At 35.7% G+C, this 17,634-nt stretch overlaps 1 protein-coding gene and 1 long non-coding RNA gene across 2 annotated transcripts; one reads left to right on the forward strand and one right to left on the reverse strand.

Annotated features, from left to right (window-relative positions):
• Positions 1-5,536: 5,536 nt before the first annotated feature.
• Positions 5,537-8,402, forward strand: LOC123701690. The gene is made up of 2 exons (XR_006752770.1): positions 5,537-5,647; positions 7,464-8,402. It is a non-coding gene; the product is annotated as an uncharacterized LOC123701690 (long non-coding RNA).
• Positions 5,644-8,616, reverse strand: LOC123701689. The gene is made up of 2 exons (XM_045649190.1): positions 8,398-8,616; positions 5,644-6,948 (listed from the first exon to the last, which is right to left on the reverse strand). The coding sequence occupies exons 1-2, from the start codon at positions 8,528-8,530 to the stop codon at positions 6,494-6,496; spliced, it is 588 nt and encodes a 195-aa protein (XP_045505146.1). The 5' UTR covers positions 8,531-8,616; the 3' UTR covers positions 5,644-6,493.
• Between the last annotated feature and the right edge of the window lie 9,018 nt (positions 8,617-17,634).

The raw sequence follows: 17,634 nt of genomic DNA on the forward strand, positions 1-17,634 counted from the left end.
TTTTCCTTTTTTATTATGGATCATGTTATACACAATCCAAGCATTCACCATGCATGTTCCAAACAGTAAACTCGTCATTAATTTACGGTACCATTTTAGCCCTCTTTTCATGGACGAATAATACGCAGTCATTTGGTCTCTAAAGTCCTTTTTATTCGTGTTGTACGTTATAACACAACCTGCCACTTGTCTAGAGGGACTAGACAAGTGGCTTTTTATTAGCGTAAAGTTTGATAGAATAGATTGTGAATGTATGAGATTGACATAAGCTGTAGATAAACGTATCTCCAGCTTACGTCAATCTCATACATTCATAATCTATTATATTAAACGTTACGCTAATAGAAAGCCACTTGTCTAGGGGGGCTGGTTTCAAAATAGGATTCACCTGTATTTCTTCTCGTCTTTCCTGTATTTTCCAAGGTAGCTCTATGATCTTTGCAAGATGTTATCATTGTGACAGGTCTTTTATCACACCAATTTATTATTTTAATACCTTTTTTATTCATTTTTCCTATGACCTGACCTTTCTTCAATTTAGTGCTTATAATTTTCTTTGGGAGTCGTTTTTTGTTTGTCCGAATAGTTCCACATATCATAGTTTTCTTTTCAAGTACCTAATTCCTCAGCTAGACCAACTGAAGTGTAAAAATTATCAGCTATTACTGTACGTTCTTCGTTTTCTAAATCTTTTATCAACGTCATGACAATTTCATGACCATGTGGCTTGTCGGTACTTTTCTCACATTTTCCTGTATATACGATTACCGAACTTGTGTAGCCTTCTGGGATGCACATTTTGTACAATTTTATGCCATATTTATGGGATTTATTTTTAATATATTGTCTAAATCTCAATCTCCCTCTCCATGATACCATAGTTTCGTCAATGACTAGGAATTTTCCAGGTTTCAATATCTCTCTAAACTTACTTAATATTCTGGATTTTAATGACTTACTGGATAGTGACAAAGGTGATGTTGATTTATACTCAACTTGTATCGGTGATTATGGTTTTGACATGCTGCAATCAGGTTTTTTTAACACGTTAACTGCCATGTCGGACAACGCTGCCCGCCATCAAAATTTCCTCTCAGGCCAACCAAAAATTACAGTTCTGATAAAATTTTGCCAATTTTTTTTATTTTATTAATACGTTTATTTTATGTCATAAAGTATGTGAAAATTATTAAAAATTGATTTTGAATAGTATTTAAGCAGTTATACGATGTCGGACAGTATTGCCCGACATGGCACCTAGCGACGTAAAAGCGAGTTTTCCGTTGCAAGGGGCCGCGCGGGTCGAGGTGTCGGCCACCTCCGCCGCGCGGCCGCACTTGTTTAGTCGAATGCAAGAGCTTGCGCATGACTGACTGTTTACGTGAATACGCTATTTTTATTAAGTTTTGAGTATTGTTTATTCTTTTAAAACATATATTAAATTATTATATTTCATCATGGATGATTTCGAAGATTTCGATGTTACTCAAGAAATCATGACTCAGATCGAAAGAATAGAATTTGATCTTCTCGAAAAATCTTTTAACTTAAGTTCTGACGAAGAAGAAAATATTCAACCTCCCCGATCTGGATACAGGCGCCTGCAGATTCTATATTCAAGTGATAGCGAGAGTACTGATATTGAGCACGCCATCCAGAATATGGAGAGTGCTTCATCATCGAAGTGGACAGACCCTAAAGGTAAACAGCGTAATCTAATTCCTTTCACCGAATGTTCTGGCATGCATATTTCTGTCCGCTTGTCTATGACTAACCAATCTCCTGCTGATTTCTTTGCTCTTTTGGTCACGGATGGTATTTTGGAACAAATTGTTGAATGCACTAATGCTTTTGCTATAGCTTAAATAACTCGAACAGCAGAAGCATCAAAAAGTGCGAGAATCCGCAAATGGTCTCCAACTAACCTTGCCGAAATGAAACGCTTTTTTAGCTTGATTATATATATGGGTTTGGTTAAGCTTCCTAAAATAAGCGACTATTGGTCCAAAGATGAAATTATGGGTCAAAACTTTCCACGTACAGTAATGGCAAGGAATAGATTTGAACTGCTTTTGCAAATGATCCATTTTTCATAAGACGAGAGGAGCGGTGTATAGCGAGCCGGGACGAGCAGTCGAGACCCAATACATTACAGTTAGTTAACTGATATCTGGAGAGTGCACACGTCATGTCGGGTTCTAAGTAAAAAAAAGCCTTTTTATATCTAACATTGCTAGAAGACGAAGAAAACGAAGCAATGAACATTGCTTTGATTGCCGCAAAATACTTGAGCTCCACTAAGAGAAACCATAGATTCTGGGTGAGAGAACACATAAAATATCATTCAACACAAGGGGAATTCGAACATGTGACGATGAAACATTTGAAAGTTCTTATAGAGTAACCAGGAAGACTTTTTATGAATTGCATAGCCTGATTGGACCTCATTTAAGGAAGAATGACACTAACTGCAGATTATCGATTAGAAGTGAAGAAAGGTTGGCGTTGTGTCTGAAGTAAGTGAATACTATTTAATTGTAAAAAAAAAAAAACATTTCAGAACTTCACTGTCCCCATGATATGCTTTTTTGAAATACTCCACGCTCTTACATACATTGTTTAGGCCATTGTTGTTCTTTTATGGGATTGCATTTTTATTTTCAAATCTACATACTCATACCAAATTTCAAGTTACTCTGACATTTCGAAGTAGGTGAAAATCGACTTGTAAGTTCATGATGTGTAATACAAACCAACACATAAACAGCGTGACAGGTGAAACTGTAAACGCTTGAAAACGCTTGTAATAATATTTATTAGTAATTATTTATTATTACAGAATCATGACACAGACACACTTTTGTTTATATTTAACGCAGTATAAAACCGAGCGGGAAAGTGTAAGTCAGGCTGGGGCATCTAGGTTTCTGTTTATGTTAGTATCGGGTGTAGCTGGTTCTTTATTTCGCAAAGTTTCCGTGTTTGAATAATTGGCCGAAGTATTTGAATCTGTACTTGTGCAGTATCCATAATTCGGAGCAGTCCACAAATGTTGTTCATTTACTTCCTCGGCTTCCATAAGAGCGTTCATTGCGTTCCGTTTAACTTGGCGTTGCAAATAAGCCGGAAGTTTTTTCACACTCTTTGCCATTCCAAGAAAAAAATGATCTATTTCGTCAACGCTATCGGGTGCTGTCAAAATTTATTTTATTTCAGCTCGTTCTTTCATCAATTGCTCATTGATTTTCTTGATGTTTTTTTAGTAGCTCAGTAATATCATCAGCTTTTCTTTTATTCGTAGTTGTTGAAGAAGCGTGGGATGAATGAGATGGCGAAGGAGCAGCATTTTGTGTTGTCGAATTTTGAGAGTTATCAGTTGTAGGTTCTGACAGAATACTTTCTATATCTGATAGCAGCTCTTCTTGTGATCTCGAGTTATTTTCTGTACCTGCGGACATTCGTGTATCGTCAGTGCCTGGGCTCCTGATTTCTTGTTGCCCTTAGTTCGTCGTTCGGTCTCTGTTACACATATACGGCAGTAAAAACTCCATTTGTTTTTGATACTTCCATAATTTTTTTTGTTTTGTTGCCTGACCACTTCTAGTACAATTTTGTCTTTTTAGGGCGTCGCGGTGATTGTCGTTTTTTCCACTTTGCTTTAGCTGTGGTAACTGAAAGAAAAGAAAATCAAGCTTTATTTTGTGAAAGTAATATAGTAAAATATATTTACAGTTATTTAGCGACTGGCAGCAAGTTTTCAACCATTGCAGAAAATTTTAGAATTGGAAAAAGTACTGTATCAAAGATTATTCCAGAAGTTTGTGATTGCATTTGGAAGGTGCTGCAGCCGTTATACATGCCAGTACCAAATAAAGATGATTGGTATAGAATAGCAAAAGATTTTGCAGGCTTGTGGCAATTCAAGAATTGTGCTGGTGCGCTGGACGGCAAACATGGGCCTTAGACAAAGTAACAATTAAAAAACGATAACGAAGTTAGAAAAGGCAAAAATGTATGGGATTGACATACGCCGCGTTAGATCACGTGGTCTATCTAATGTCAATTCCATACATTTTTGCGATTTCTAACTTCGTTATCGTTTTGTAATTGTTACTTTGTCTAAGGCCCCTTGTGTACATTAATGCACCAAAAAATTCAGGGTCTTCATTTTTTAATTATAAACACAGATTTCAATCGTTTTAATGTGTGTAGCCGACGATAGAAGGAAAATAATAATGGCAGATATTGGGTCTATGGGGAGGTTCAGTGATGGAGGAATATTCTCTGATAGCGAATTTGGAACGCGACTACAAAACAATGCTTTAGATTTACCACCACCTGAACCACTAACTCAAGATGGAGAACCAGTACCATTCGTATTTATTGGGGACGAAGCTTTTCCCTTGTCTTATAATTTAATGCGTCCATATCCTAGAGATCAATTTAATGCAAGCAAAAGAATATTTAATTACAGGCTATCAAGAGCTCGTCGTATTGCAGAGGCGACATTCGGTGTGTTGAAAAGGAAATGGTATGTGTATCATAGAGAATTTGAATGCCAAGTCGATACTGTCGATAAAATTGTTAAAGCAACATGCATTTTACATAATAATTGATTGAAAACCAGCCAAACTTTTTAAATGAAATAACTGCAGATGCGGTACCAAGAGACGAGAGGGATAGCAATACATTGACGATAACAAATAATGCAAGTACAAGAGAAATTTACCGTATCCGAGATATATTTTGTGATTACTTCAACAACGATGGTAAAGTCCCGTGGCAGGAGACCCGTATTTTGCGAGGCCTGAGCATTTTATAATTTAAATAAATACGTATTGTACTTACCATTCTGAATACTTGTTTCATTCGTCTCATTACACTTGTAAGTAGTAAGTTGAGTATTCCACAAACATGGGTACCTTTTGACATTTTCAATGAACAATTCGTCACCCATTGAGCGTACGCAGTCGTGTAGTATCGGTGACGCTAGCGGTCCAACTGACTATGCGGACTGCGGCTCGAAACCGATTCGAATCCCGCCCCTCCACTCTGCTTCGCCCCTCTCTTTATTGTCGATTTCTACCACGTCACTTCGCCGCTCATCTCCGCTTTACTATTTCCATTAAGGCCGGGACTCCACCAAAGCAGAGATGTGTGCGGTGTGCTGTGTGCTGTGCGAGAAAAGATGTTTTTCAGCTCGCGGGACTCCACCAAAGCGGAGATGTGTGCGGTGTGCTGTGTGCTGTGCGAGAAGAGATGTTTTTCAGCTCGGGTGCGGGGCGTTGAGTGCTCAGTACGCATTCTGACACGAAAGGTAGACGATGTCGCTATTATTACAAAAAAAGTATCTTCTTTTACTTGAAGAAGAACTACAGTCTGAAGAAGCAGAATTGATAGCTTTATACTACCTAAACAAAAGAAAAAATCGGTTTTGGAAAAGAAGTCACTTGTATTACCATACCAGTCATAGAGAATTTTTTACTCTGTTTAATGAGTTAGATGATGAAAGTTTTACCAAGTCCTACTGACTACCGAGGAATATATTCTACGAACTACATAACTTAATTAAACCGCATATATTTAAGCAAGATACTAACTACAGGAGATCTATCTGTACCCAAGAGCGGCTAGCAGTATGTTTGAAGTAAGTACCTACCTAATTATTTTTTTGTTAATGTGTGTTTGTGTTTATGTGTGTTATCTGCGTTTGAATGTGATCAGTCTTTTTTGAGTGTTTGTTTTTTTTTGTGTAAAAGGGCTAAGTGAGAAGTACTCAAAACGAGAATCAAGAAGTAGGAGAATACATGAAAAATATTATGTAAACTGAGGTATGTAAGGATTACGAGAAATCGAGATCCGTTGTCTCTTTCTACCCCTCCGGGAGACTGGAGTGATGCATATTATGTAAAAACCAAATATATTTTTATATAATCTTATTTATTCATAAAGAAAACAAAAAAATCAACTGCCGTTCTGGCAGTAGCAAAAAAAACGTAAGGTTATATTAGAAACATAACATACAAAAAAAATTATAACAGTAAATCACATGAGACATATTGCTTTCTTTTCCATATAGTTACAAATTATCATATGTGTCTTCTTCGTTTCTGAATGCTTCTATCTGTTCATCGGTCATGTGCGTATCTTCCAAGCTTGGAACAGGTGCCTGTGTCGAACTTGGACCCGGTATTTGTGTTGAGCTAGGAACCGGTGCCTGTGTTGAGTTAGGACCACCGGCCTGTGTTGATGTAAGAACCGGTGCCTGTGTTGAGCTAGGACCCGGTGTCGAACTTGGACCCGGTGCTGAAGTGTAACCGGGGGAATACCAATTATTTTCATTTGTGTTATACCATGTGTTTTGTAGCTCAAGTTCTTCCAATTCTAAAAGAACATTGAAAATTTTACGTTTAGCCTGAAGCTGCATATATTGAGAAAGCTTTTTTACACTTTTTGATATCGACAGAAAAAAGTGTCCATTTCGTCAAGGGTATTATTTTTCTCTATCAATGATTGTATTTCTAGTTTTTCTTGGCGTATTCTCACGGTTTGCATGGTGCTGTATAAGTAAATTACTTATTTCATCCGATTTTCTTGTTGCATTTCTGCATGTCGAGGCTGAGACGCTTGATGTCGGTGACGGCGAATGTTGTACAGATGGACGATCTTCTGGAGTGCTTCTTGTATGATTGCTTGATGTTTCAAAAAACTCATCGGTTACATTACTTTCCAATGAATTTGTTTCCTGTTCATTTATATTTGTTTGTGAGGTATAATTTGTAGTCCTGTTTCTATTCGTCATATATGGTATCAAAAATTCCATTACCTTCTCATATTTCCATTCACGAATTTGTTTACCACTCTGTCCACTTCTAGTGGCATTCTTCCTTTTTAATGCGTCCCGGTGGCTGTCTCTCAACTTTTTCCACTTAGATTTAGCCGTTTTTACTGAAATACAAATAATTGAAATCATTATAAATATTAAATGTTGACATTGCCATAGTCAAAATATACTTACCGCATTATCACTCATGCAGAATTTATAACCATTATAAATATTTAAAAAATACCAGAGTTTCAAGGGAAACCAATTTATAAAAAAAAATATCTGAAATCAAACAAACAAAACGGATTGTATCTCTCGTACGTGGTCGCGGCAGACGGCGGCGTCGAAATTTGAAATGTTAATAAATAACGAGTGATAAATCCATTTTATTTGTTTGATTTCAATGTGTTGTGCTCGTGTGAATCTTAGACTTTTAATTGTTTCTTTTCTATTATTTAAAAATGGCTATAACTTTTGAACGAGTGAAAATTCTGTAAATACATAATTTCAGTAATGCCTAATCTTTTATAGTTCCGGAAACAACACGACACTGATTAAGATATTATTTTGAAATGACCCTTCTATTCTAACTGAAACCACGACACATAAATATAAATCTATATTATAATTATTACAGGTATTTGGCGACTGGTTCAAAATTTTCACAAATAGCTGAAAATTTTAGGATTGGAAAATCGACTGTTCCAAGAATTATAGAAGATGTCTGCGATGCCTTGTGGACAGTATTACAACCTTTGGTTATGCCAGAACTTAATGAAAATGATTGGAAAAAATTTTCAAAGCAATTTGAAGAAATCTGGCAATTCAAAAACTGCGTCGGGGCCATTGATGGCAAGCATGTGTACATGTTTGCACCCCCAAAATCTGGGCCTCATATTACTGTTATAAACACAGGTTTTCAACTGTAATGATGTGCGTAGCCGACGCTACCCGAAGAATAATTATGGTAGATATAGGTTCAATGGGAAGGTTCAGCGATGGTGGTATTTTTGCTGATAGTATATTCGGAATTCGTTTGAGAGAAAACAGACTAAATCTACCACAGCCACAACCCTTGTACCAAAATGGAGAACCTGTACCGTTTGTTTTTATTGGAGACGAAGCTTTCCCTTTGATGACTAACTTAATGAGACCATATCCACGCGATAATTTAAATAACGAAAAACGAACATACAATTATAGACTTTCAAGAGCTCGTCGTATTGTGGAAGCTACATTTGGTGTATTATCACGGAAATGGTACGTATACCGTAAAGAATTTGAATGTAAAATAGAAACAGTGGAAAAAGTGATAAAAGCAACGTGTGTTCTACACAACTTTTTAATTGACAAGATGCCTGGCTATCTAGATAATAATGAAACGGGTTTGGCCACGACTATGCTTAACGACACAAACGTGGAAAATCTATTATCGAATGACAATATGGATGCCTATCAAGTTCGAGAAAAATTCTGTAGTTATTTCAACAACGAGGGCGCCGTTCCATGGCAAGACACTCGTATTACAACATTACTTGAACGAAATACTTAATATAATAAATTGCACTTACCGTCAGATAATTGAGTTTCTTTCAAAACGTTCTCCCAAGCTGCATCTTTGACGTCAGTAAGTTTATAGGTATCTATTGATGTGTTCCATAGACATGGATATTTTTTTACTGATTCAATAAATTGTTCATCCATTACGTTTTATTTAAATTAACTAATTGTTTACGTTGAAAAATACAAACTGCACAAATTATTCACGATAAAAGCGTGTGCTCGCGCGCACGGTACTAGCAAGATCAAGAAAAGAAGAAGAAACTTAAGCTGGAAGCCGCAAATAGATGTTTTAAAAAGTAGAATACCTAATATATTTTTATTAACTGAAAACATAACCTTACGGAAAGATTTTCTTAGGACAATGAAAAAATATTTAACGAAAATCAAACATAAACATATAGGCACGTATAAACCGTTGGTCCTGGTCGCTAAATAGCCTGACGTGGTTTTTGAGGCGGTTTAAAAACTTAGAAAATAGCGGGCGTAGGGTCGTTAGACCTCACTAACCCACTTGACAAAACGATAGAAAACTTCGGAACATAAAAACAATTTTTGGCAATTCAATCTAGCCTCAATTTAATAAAATTAATGTGTAAAGACTAAAGTTATCACAAAATTAGAATCTCGTAATAAAATTCTCAAAAATAAAAAGGATCTTAGAAACATTAACCAGTAAACATTTTTTAAAAACAATATGCATATAATCTCTTTGATGCATTATTAAATAGGTGCTTAGTTATGTCGGCACATTAAAAATATGCAACACAATGAACAATTGGATAGACGAACTGAATAGGGTGATGTGATATATTTTAAATAAAATATATCATATCACCCTCTTCAGCAAGCAATAGGTCATTACAATTGTTTGGTGATTCTTTTAATGAAATTTGTTTTACAATAGAAACATTGTCAACTATATCACGATCAATTAATCTTGTCTTGCGAAATAACAGAACAGGTTTTTTTACAGTTTTGTAAAAGAGTATTGTATATTTGTGTTGCCCGTTAATGTCCTTGGTAATTTCTTGAACAATACCAACATAATATGTCCAATTTTTTCTACTAAGGTAACGCACCAAAACAAAATCATTAATGCAATATGAAGGATCTTCATTTGGTTGATCTAAAAACAACTCGTCTTCATTGTTATCTTTACAATTTTCTCTTATATTTGTTATTTCACTTAAAACTACTTTTTCAGTATTATTCTGTAAGTCAGTCTCTTTAGTTGCATTATCTATATCAGTCTTATTACCAGCTAAATATGTTTCATCAGCTTTAGAAATTGAGTTGGCAACAAAAAAAAAGTCATCAGCCTCTATGGTTGTGTCGGTAGCATACTCGCATATATCAGAGTCACTGTGGGTACTCATAATATCACTATCTGAATTGCTTGTAGATGAATCCTTTGATTTTCTTACCCGTTTTTTATTCGAAATTTTAGTTATGGTATTATTGATAAGGTCTTTTCTGGTAATTCCGAAAGATTTTTCTTTTATTTTACTTGTAGATACAGTAATAACTTCTGCTCTTTTAGCCACTCGCTTCTTTTTTGCCGTAGTATTTTCCTTCTTATCCTGGCATACTCTTTTAAGTAAAAATTCTTCAAAGCTGACTTTTTCATCGGAAATGATATTTATTTTTTGAGTTTTTTTTGTAGGTTGATTATCATGACTGGATTGTAAGCATTTTGGTAAAGTCTGATAGGTAGAAAAAGATTGATTCTGTTCATCTGTTTTGGAAAGGTTTGACAAAAAGACCAGATTTTCTTCACCAGGATTGTCACTTTCTTGCACTGGCACACCTATATTATCATCCTCATATATTTCTATTGAATTCTCACTTTGCTTTTTCTTATTAATCAATGTTTCACAAGGTTTCGTTTTCTTTCCGATACCTTTACCCTTACCATTGTAGTCTTTTGTTTGCAGTAATACAGGCATTACAGTATGAGTACTTTGTTCATACGAAGATTTGGAAGTGTCACTGTCATAAGTTTCTAATATGTTGTTTGTTTGGTGTAGTCCAGAAGGACCAGGAACGGGGTCAATTGGATCTAATACTACTTTGGAAGTAGACTTATTGTTTTTTCCCGACCGCTTTGTTCTAGAGTCTTTTTTTTGCTGACATTTGACTAAATCTTCTGCAGTTACGCTCTTACCCGGTTCAACAACAAATCTTTTTTTCCTCCTTACTCCCTCTGGAACCTCAGGACATCTCATATCCATTAAGATATCGCGTATCACCGAAGACGCAGTACTCTCTATTTCTGTTTCAGAATTGGATGTCTGGGATTGAGGTAATCTAGATTTAGGTCTATTAGGATCAACAGGGTACAGTCCGGACTTATTGAAACCAGCTTTTAAATTGATAGATTCGGCATCATTTTCAATTAGTTTGTTTTTTAATTTACATAATAGTTTAGGAAATGCACTTTTTATTAATGTTTTATGTTTTCTTCCCTCAGTCAGTTTCCATTTAGTGAGAACGTCTCTCCAATAAGCCTTCAATGGGGCGAAAAACGCGACGTCCAAGGGTTGAAGTAGATGAGTTGTTTTAGGTGGTAGGCACACAAATGCAATATTTAATTCTTCACAAGTCTTTAACACGCTTTCTGAAAAGTGCGATGATAAATTATCACCAATTAACACCTTTGGACCGGGCTTATTTCGCACATATGGGACAATAATAGTATTAAACCAATCTTCAAAGCATACAGAATCGAACCACCCACTTTTTGAGCGATTATATCTTGTGCCCTCTGGTCCTGCCTCCATCCATGTGTCCCAAAGATTTTCGGATTTATAAACAACGTACACAGGTAACAGATGCCCTGATGCAGTGCCAGAAAACATAAGTGAAATTGCCGTTTTTGAGGTGTTAAAGATTCGCTCTGGATATTTGCACAATTGGATTTTGATGGGCCCAATCCACCCCGGGCATATTGTCTTTAAGCCCATATACTTTTTTACCAATCTTATTAAGGTATTTCTGGGCAAAAATACGGAGATCAGTCGAATCAAATGGAAAGCCCCACTCGCCTACTACTAAAATAAATTTAACGAAAATTCTCTCCTCTTCAGGTGAAAATAAGGTCGGATGACCAGCCTTCTCTTGCGAGCAGTTGATATTCCTAGTTTTTCTACTCAGGGTACTCTTTGGCACACCGTACGTATTCGCTGCATCTGTAAGACTCATTCTTCCTTCTTTTACACTATTGATGGCGGCTTGTAAGTTTTCCGGTTGGTAGTAGTTCTGATACGGTAAATGTGACTTTCCATTTCTTATATTTGAATATTTTCTAGTGTATGTTCGAACCATGGTTTTAAAACTGAAACAAAAATGCAGTCAACATACCCTTAAATACAAAAAAATGTACTACTTGGTACTAGGGGCTATTTGGTACATCATTCATACTCCGAGTAAAATAATAACCAGACATAGAAGGGGCTATTTGGAATTTCGTTTCAAATAGCCTCAAAACTGTTTCAAAAAGCCCCATTTAGAAAAAGATAAAAAATAAAGTGTTTATAACCTCTTCAGAAAAAGCCGGCAATAAGCATTGAAATCACAACAAAACACATGATAAATGACAAATATTATATTCAACTTACCTCCAAAATTTTGTTGTAAATAAACAAAAGTAAGACACCCATAAATTTAGCACATTTTTTTACTTTTTTTAAACAATCATTTTGCGACACACGCAATGCGTTTATAACCTCAAAATTTTGTCTCGTACTACTGCTTTAGTATTAGTGTTGCCAGATGATAAAAATAATATTCTATTGGTAGAAAAAAATAAAATATCAGTTCTTAAATATTTTATTTCTGAAGTTTTAATTAACCCCATGGTTTCCAAAATACCCCACTTTACGGTACGTAAACTTATCCCAATTTTTAAAAAAATAAGACGACTTAAAGATGAAACCACGAACAAAATCGTCTACCAGTCTTTATGCCAATCACTCCTTAATTATGGTATCTCGGCTTGGGGTGGCGCAAATAAAACAACACTTCTTAAGCTTGAACGCACACAGAGATGTATCTTAAAAGTACTGCAATTTAAGCCGTTTAGATATCCAACAAATCTCTTGTACAACGAATGCCGCGTTCTGACTGTGAGGCAATTGTTTATAAAAGTAATAGTCCTGGAGCAGCACACAGCTCTTCCATCTTCTACGTTGTTACAAAAAGAAAAACCCGCATTGAAGAGATCTACTGTGTGCCGGGTTGTAAAACTCGTTTTGCGAAAAATTTTGCATATTATATTGCTCCCTATTTGTATAATTATATTAACAATAAAATTAAAATAAAAGACATGAGTAGATACCTTTGCAGTAAATCTTTGGATTTTACTTTGTAGAGGGAGTATCAGAGAATTGCATATTGCACGAAAATCACAATATTTCCTGGCTTTTTTATGAGTACTTATTTGTGGCAAATCACACTCCTATTCGTTTTTGTATGGTTAAATCTATTTGTATGGAAGACGTTTCCCCATAATATTTGGTTTTTTAATGTCTGTTTATGTCTCCATTGAAAAAAAAAATGAAAAATCCTTTCCATTAAGGTAAAAATAGGAATAAATATTAATTAAGAGTACAAATAAATATGCTCTAATCCACTTAAGTACACACGTTTTAGACATTTTCACATCATTTTCACATTTTTTTCTTTTGGTACAAACATGTTAAGTAACAATTACTCTTGAACTTGAACATTTTTTTTTTTTTTTGTAAGTGTTCAAAACTTGAACATAATAGACATTTAAATATCATAAATTGGTTTTACTCAAGTGTTTATTCCGATCTAGATCTGTAGCAACAGGGTAGCAACCGTGAAAACTTTCAAACGCTCATACTCAAAAATCACCATTTTGTACTTAAGTGGTACGTACCAAATACCACAGTTTTACATTCACAAGGACCTTTATTTAAGCATATTAGCTGATTTGAAGGATAAATTATTGAACATGGAATCTAGTGCATGAACGCTGGAGTCGAGCTATGACAGCACCGTAGTACATATCAACGAACGCGTGAGGTTGTCGCGGATTGTCGTACCTACCTTCGCCGGGAGTTATGAGGAATGGCCGACATTCAATGATTTATTCCTAACTTTAGTGCACAACAACAGCACGCTGTCCGAGGTACAGAAACTACACTACCTTAAATCCAGTGTATCAGGTGAGGCAGAAAGTTAATTACGTAATATGTATTAGAATTACCGATGCTAATTATACACAGGCTTGGGAAACATTAAAAATAAGGTACGGAAATAAACGTTTAATTGTTACCTCTTTATTAAAACGACTTTTTTACAGTATTTAGAGTCTAAATTTCGTACATTAGAATTAATTACACCGCCTGTAAGGTTAACTAAAGAACGCGTTTTTCATGTAAGTACGTCCTCAAATTCTGTCAAATGTTGTATAGCGATGCCCCCGAGCAAAAAGTCGGTAAAGTGCTATTATGGACTTTTTCGTGTTTTGACGAATTGAGAATCTATAGACTGGGATACATCTTGTCAATTTTTTTTAGATTTTTCGTAATTATATTTATGAAGATACTATTAAATATATGTTTATTGCACGGAAATAAACTTACTTATAAAAAAACTTAATTATTCCAGCAAAAGTACTGTTACACAATCTTACAAAAATAATTTTCATATCTTGTTTTGGTAAGATCCGGTTACCGGATTATTGCCGTAAAATAAATTCATTATGGTTTTGGTAAACTCTAATACAGGATTTTTGTCGAAAGGTTTGAAATGCATGAATTTCGTAATAGACACTAAGAATGTTATTGCAGATAATAATTGGACTAATCATATACATATATTTAATATGTCAATACTTATGAATTTATTAAAAATCGACATGCCGTAGAGGAAGAGGGCCCAAAGGCACCTTACCGGAAAATTAAAAAAATGAAGTTTGAAAAGAAGTTAAACCATTTATTTTTTTGCAAAAAGTTCCATTAATAAATACTTTTGAATGCTAAGTGGTTAAATTTGTCAAAAGTTAAATTATATAATAATTACTAACAGATTACTAAAAGCCTACGATTACCTGCTTTGCCCGAACTCAAACAGTCACACAATTATTTTTAAATTTATATATGAAACAAAGGAACTTAAAAAAATAAAAGTTTCATACAAAATTAGAAATAAATTTATAATTGTCATTAATGATGAAACAAATTATAAAGGTCGGCATAACATGTGAACGACAAGTATTTAAACAAAATAAATTCTAAAATAATGTAATAGGTAGGTATACAAGTTCCATAAATTCTTGTTTAGACAGCCCGTAAAATAAAAAGTCCACGTATTCCAAAAGCTCCATATCTTGTTCCGTAGAAAAGACAGCAGTAAACCTACCAAGCTCATTACACGAACACGATTTAAGATGTCTTTGCAATGTCGTTCTTGGAATCCCATATTTAGTTGATACTTTTTTGACAGGTTTTCCTAACTCTTGCACTTCTCGCATTGCTTGCTGCATAGTTGAGCGTTGCCATGAGGCTTGTGAAGTTTTACGCTTATACATATGTATTTACTAACCATCTGAAAGGAAAAAGCAAATTACCTAACAAAAGAATGTAACATTTTAGCGGACGGGGCAAAGCGGGCGCGTGCCCGCTATACCCTGCCCGCTTTGCCTTTTTCGACATTTGAAAGGTTCAGACGAAATTCTAAACTCAAAATTTTTAGTCACGTGGATTTTTATGGAACCAAAATACGGCCAGATAGCCACTTAATAACTAACAAATTTTGGTTAAAAGATTGTAAACACCAAAATAAAAAGAACACATATTACATACCTTGCAATATTTTTCAAAAATCATCGAAAAACATTTATTTGTTTCAGCTTGTAAATGCGTGCTCGCAAGCGAATCGAACGACTGCCACGAGGTGGGAAGGGTGCGGGGATCGTGCACACGCGTCGCGCGCGTGCCATTATTTAAAATTCCGATACTATACTGAGTGCCCGCTTTAGGGCTCTGTGCCCACTTTAGGCCCCATACCCCTACTTTGTATTCGACCATTACAGTTTTTGACTAGCCGCGCGTCATTTTGCAATGCGCATTTCTCTCTTTCTATTACTAATAATAATCAAACAGTGATAGATTATGCCGAAAAGCCCGTTCAGTAACATTTCAAGTCTTAGCGCTGACTCTCAATGTATTAATATGATAAGTGATAACTAATTCAAATGTTACTAGCACTCCATCAACGATCTCTAATATATCAGTGTTTTTAACAAACGTCAATTTTGTAGCTTCACCCTTCAATCATATAAGAAGCAACTTCAGTTTTGTCTCCATTAAAAAAAATCAAATACTGTAACAATAAACCAGTCAAATATTGAATCAAAAACGTTAGAAGACAGCCAAGAACACACAACAATAGACGAAACATTAAAGCCAGAAGAAACTTTACAAAATATTATACCGCATAATGAAGATAATAAACATTGACAGAAAATATAAATTGTTCACAAGACCAGGAAGTCAACAGCAATAACGAGGATAAAATTGAAGTTCAAGAGGATTCGGCAAACAATACTGAAGAAACAGATCATAATAGTAATGAATCTAATCAACAAAATCAGCAAGAATTAGTTACATCGGAAGAAGAAAAGAAATTGACTAGAAAACGTAAACAGAATACGAGTGAATGGCGCCGTAACAAAAATAAGGTTCTAAAAATTCTGGCCAAGCCTATGAAGGTTGTAATACAAAAAAAAAATGTTGTGTGGTTTTATAAAACCACGGTAAAAGTGAATCTTACGATAATTATCGTATTTGTACGATAATTATCGTACGTCACGCGACATGCGCTACACAGACCAAAAAGTCTGAGACGATGTAATAAAAGTTTCACTTTAAAAAAATCCCAGGTTCCTTATGTGTGTGTAAAAAAGGTTGTGGACAAAAATTCAGTGAGTCAGAAAGACAAAAAATTTTTGATAAATTTTATGGTCTTGCTGACCGTGAACACCAATGGTTGTATACATGTTGAAACCAAAACCAGCAAGTCGTGTACACAGCAGTAGAAAAAGTTACGAGAGCCGATGAGGGATTAAAAGACAAAAGGGGAACTTATAAAATGAACACTGCTACAGAGGCCACTATTAAAGCACATATTAGCAGGAAGGAAGAGCCATAGCACCTGCTCGGCCTTGCTGAATGTTGTAGACGATCTCTTATCTAATGAAGATATGGGCAGCGCGTCTTTGCTCGCACTGTTGGACTTTTCGAGAGCTTTTGACTCGATCAATCTTGAACTCATGATCAGTAAGCTTCGCTTTTATGGATTTGATGACGGCGCTTGCAAATGGTTTGATAGTTACTTGCGAGACCGTGTACAGAGGGTAATTCTGAACAACAATGATGGCTCTTCTAGCGTCTCTTCGGAGCTCCTGTTGACACGTGGTGTTCCTCAGGGCTCGATATTGGGCCCCCTTTTGTTCATAATTTACTCGGCAGACATTACGCGGTGCCTTATCAACTCCAACTACCATCTATATGCGGACGACCTGCAAATATACTCTCGAATAAAATACGATAACGTCGCAGCGACTATGTCTGGTTTCTCAGCGGATTTGAGTCGTATTGCAACCTGGGCATCTAACAACTCTCTGCTATTAAACCCTGTCAAGTCCAAGTATATGTTTATCGGGACAAAGGGGCAGGTTCATAAAGCAAAAAATCTGAATTTGTCAATATCCATTGATGGGTTCCCGATTCAAGAAGTGGAAGAGGCTCGTAATTTGGGAGTGATCTTTGACAGTAATCTCAAATTCGAAAGCCATATTCTTGAAATTGTTAAAGGTTGCTTTTATCGTCTAAAAGTAATGTATAAGTTGCGTCCCTTTATTAATACGGATCTCCGACTTATGTTGTGCGAGTCCCTTGTCCTCTCTAGACTCAATTACTGCATTAACGTATTCGGGTCTTGTCTACTGGAACGGTCACGGAGGCTTTTGCAAAGAGTTCAGAACGCCTGTGCCAGATTCTGCTTTAACATTCCTGCCAGGTCCCACATAACACCTTTTCTGAACTCTTCAAAGATGCTCAACATGAGAAATAGGCACAAGTTTTTCATAGCATGCTTCTTGTTTGATCTTCTCAAAACTAAACGCCCATTGTATCTGTTTGAGAAGCTAGTCTGGCGTAAGGACACAAGCCGGAATCCTATAAGACCCAATGTTGATGTGCTCTCAGTGCCGA

The sequence above is a fragment of the Colias croceus genome, chromosome 22 (genome assembly GCF_905220415.1).
Source record: "Colias croceus chromosome 22, ilColCroc2.1".
NCBI lineage: Eukaryota > Metazoa > Arthropoda > Insecta > Lepidoptera > Pieridae > Colias > Colias croceus.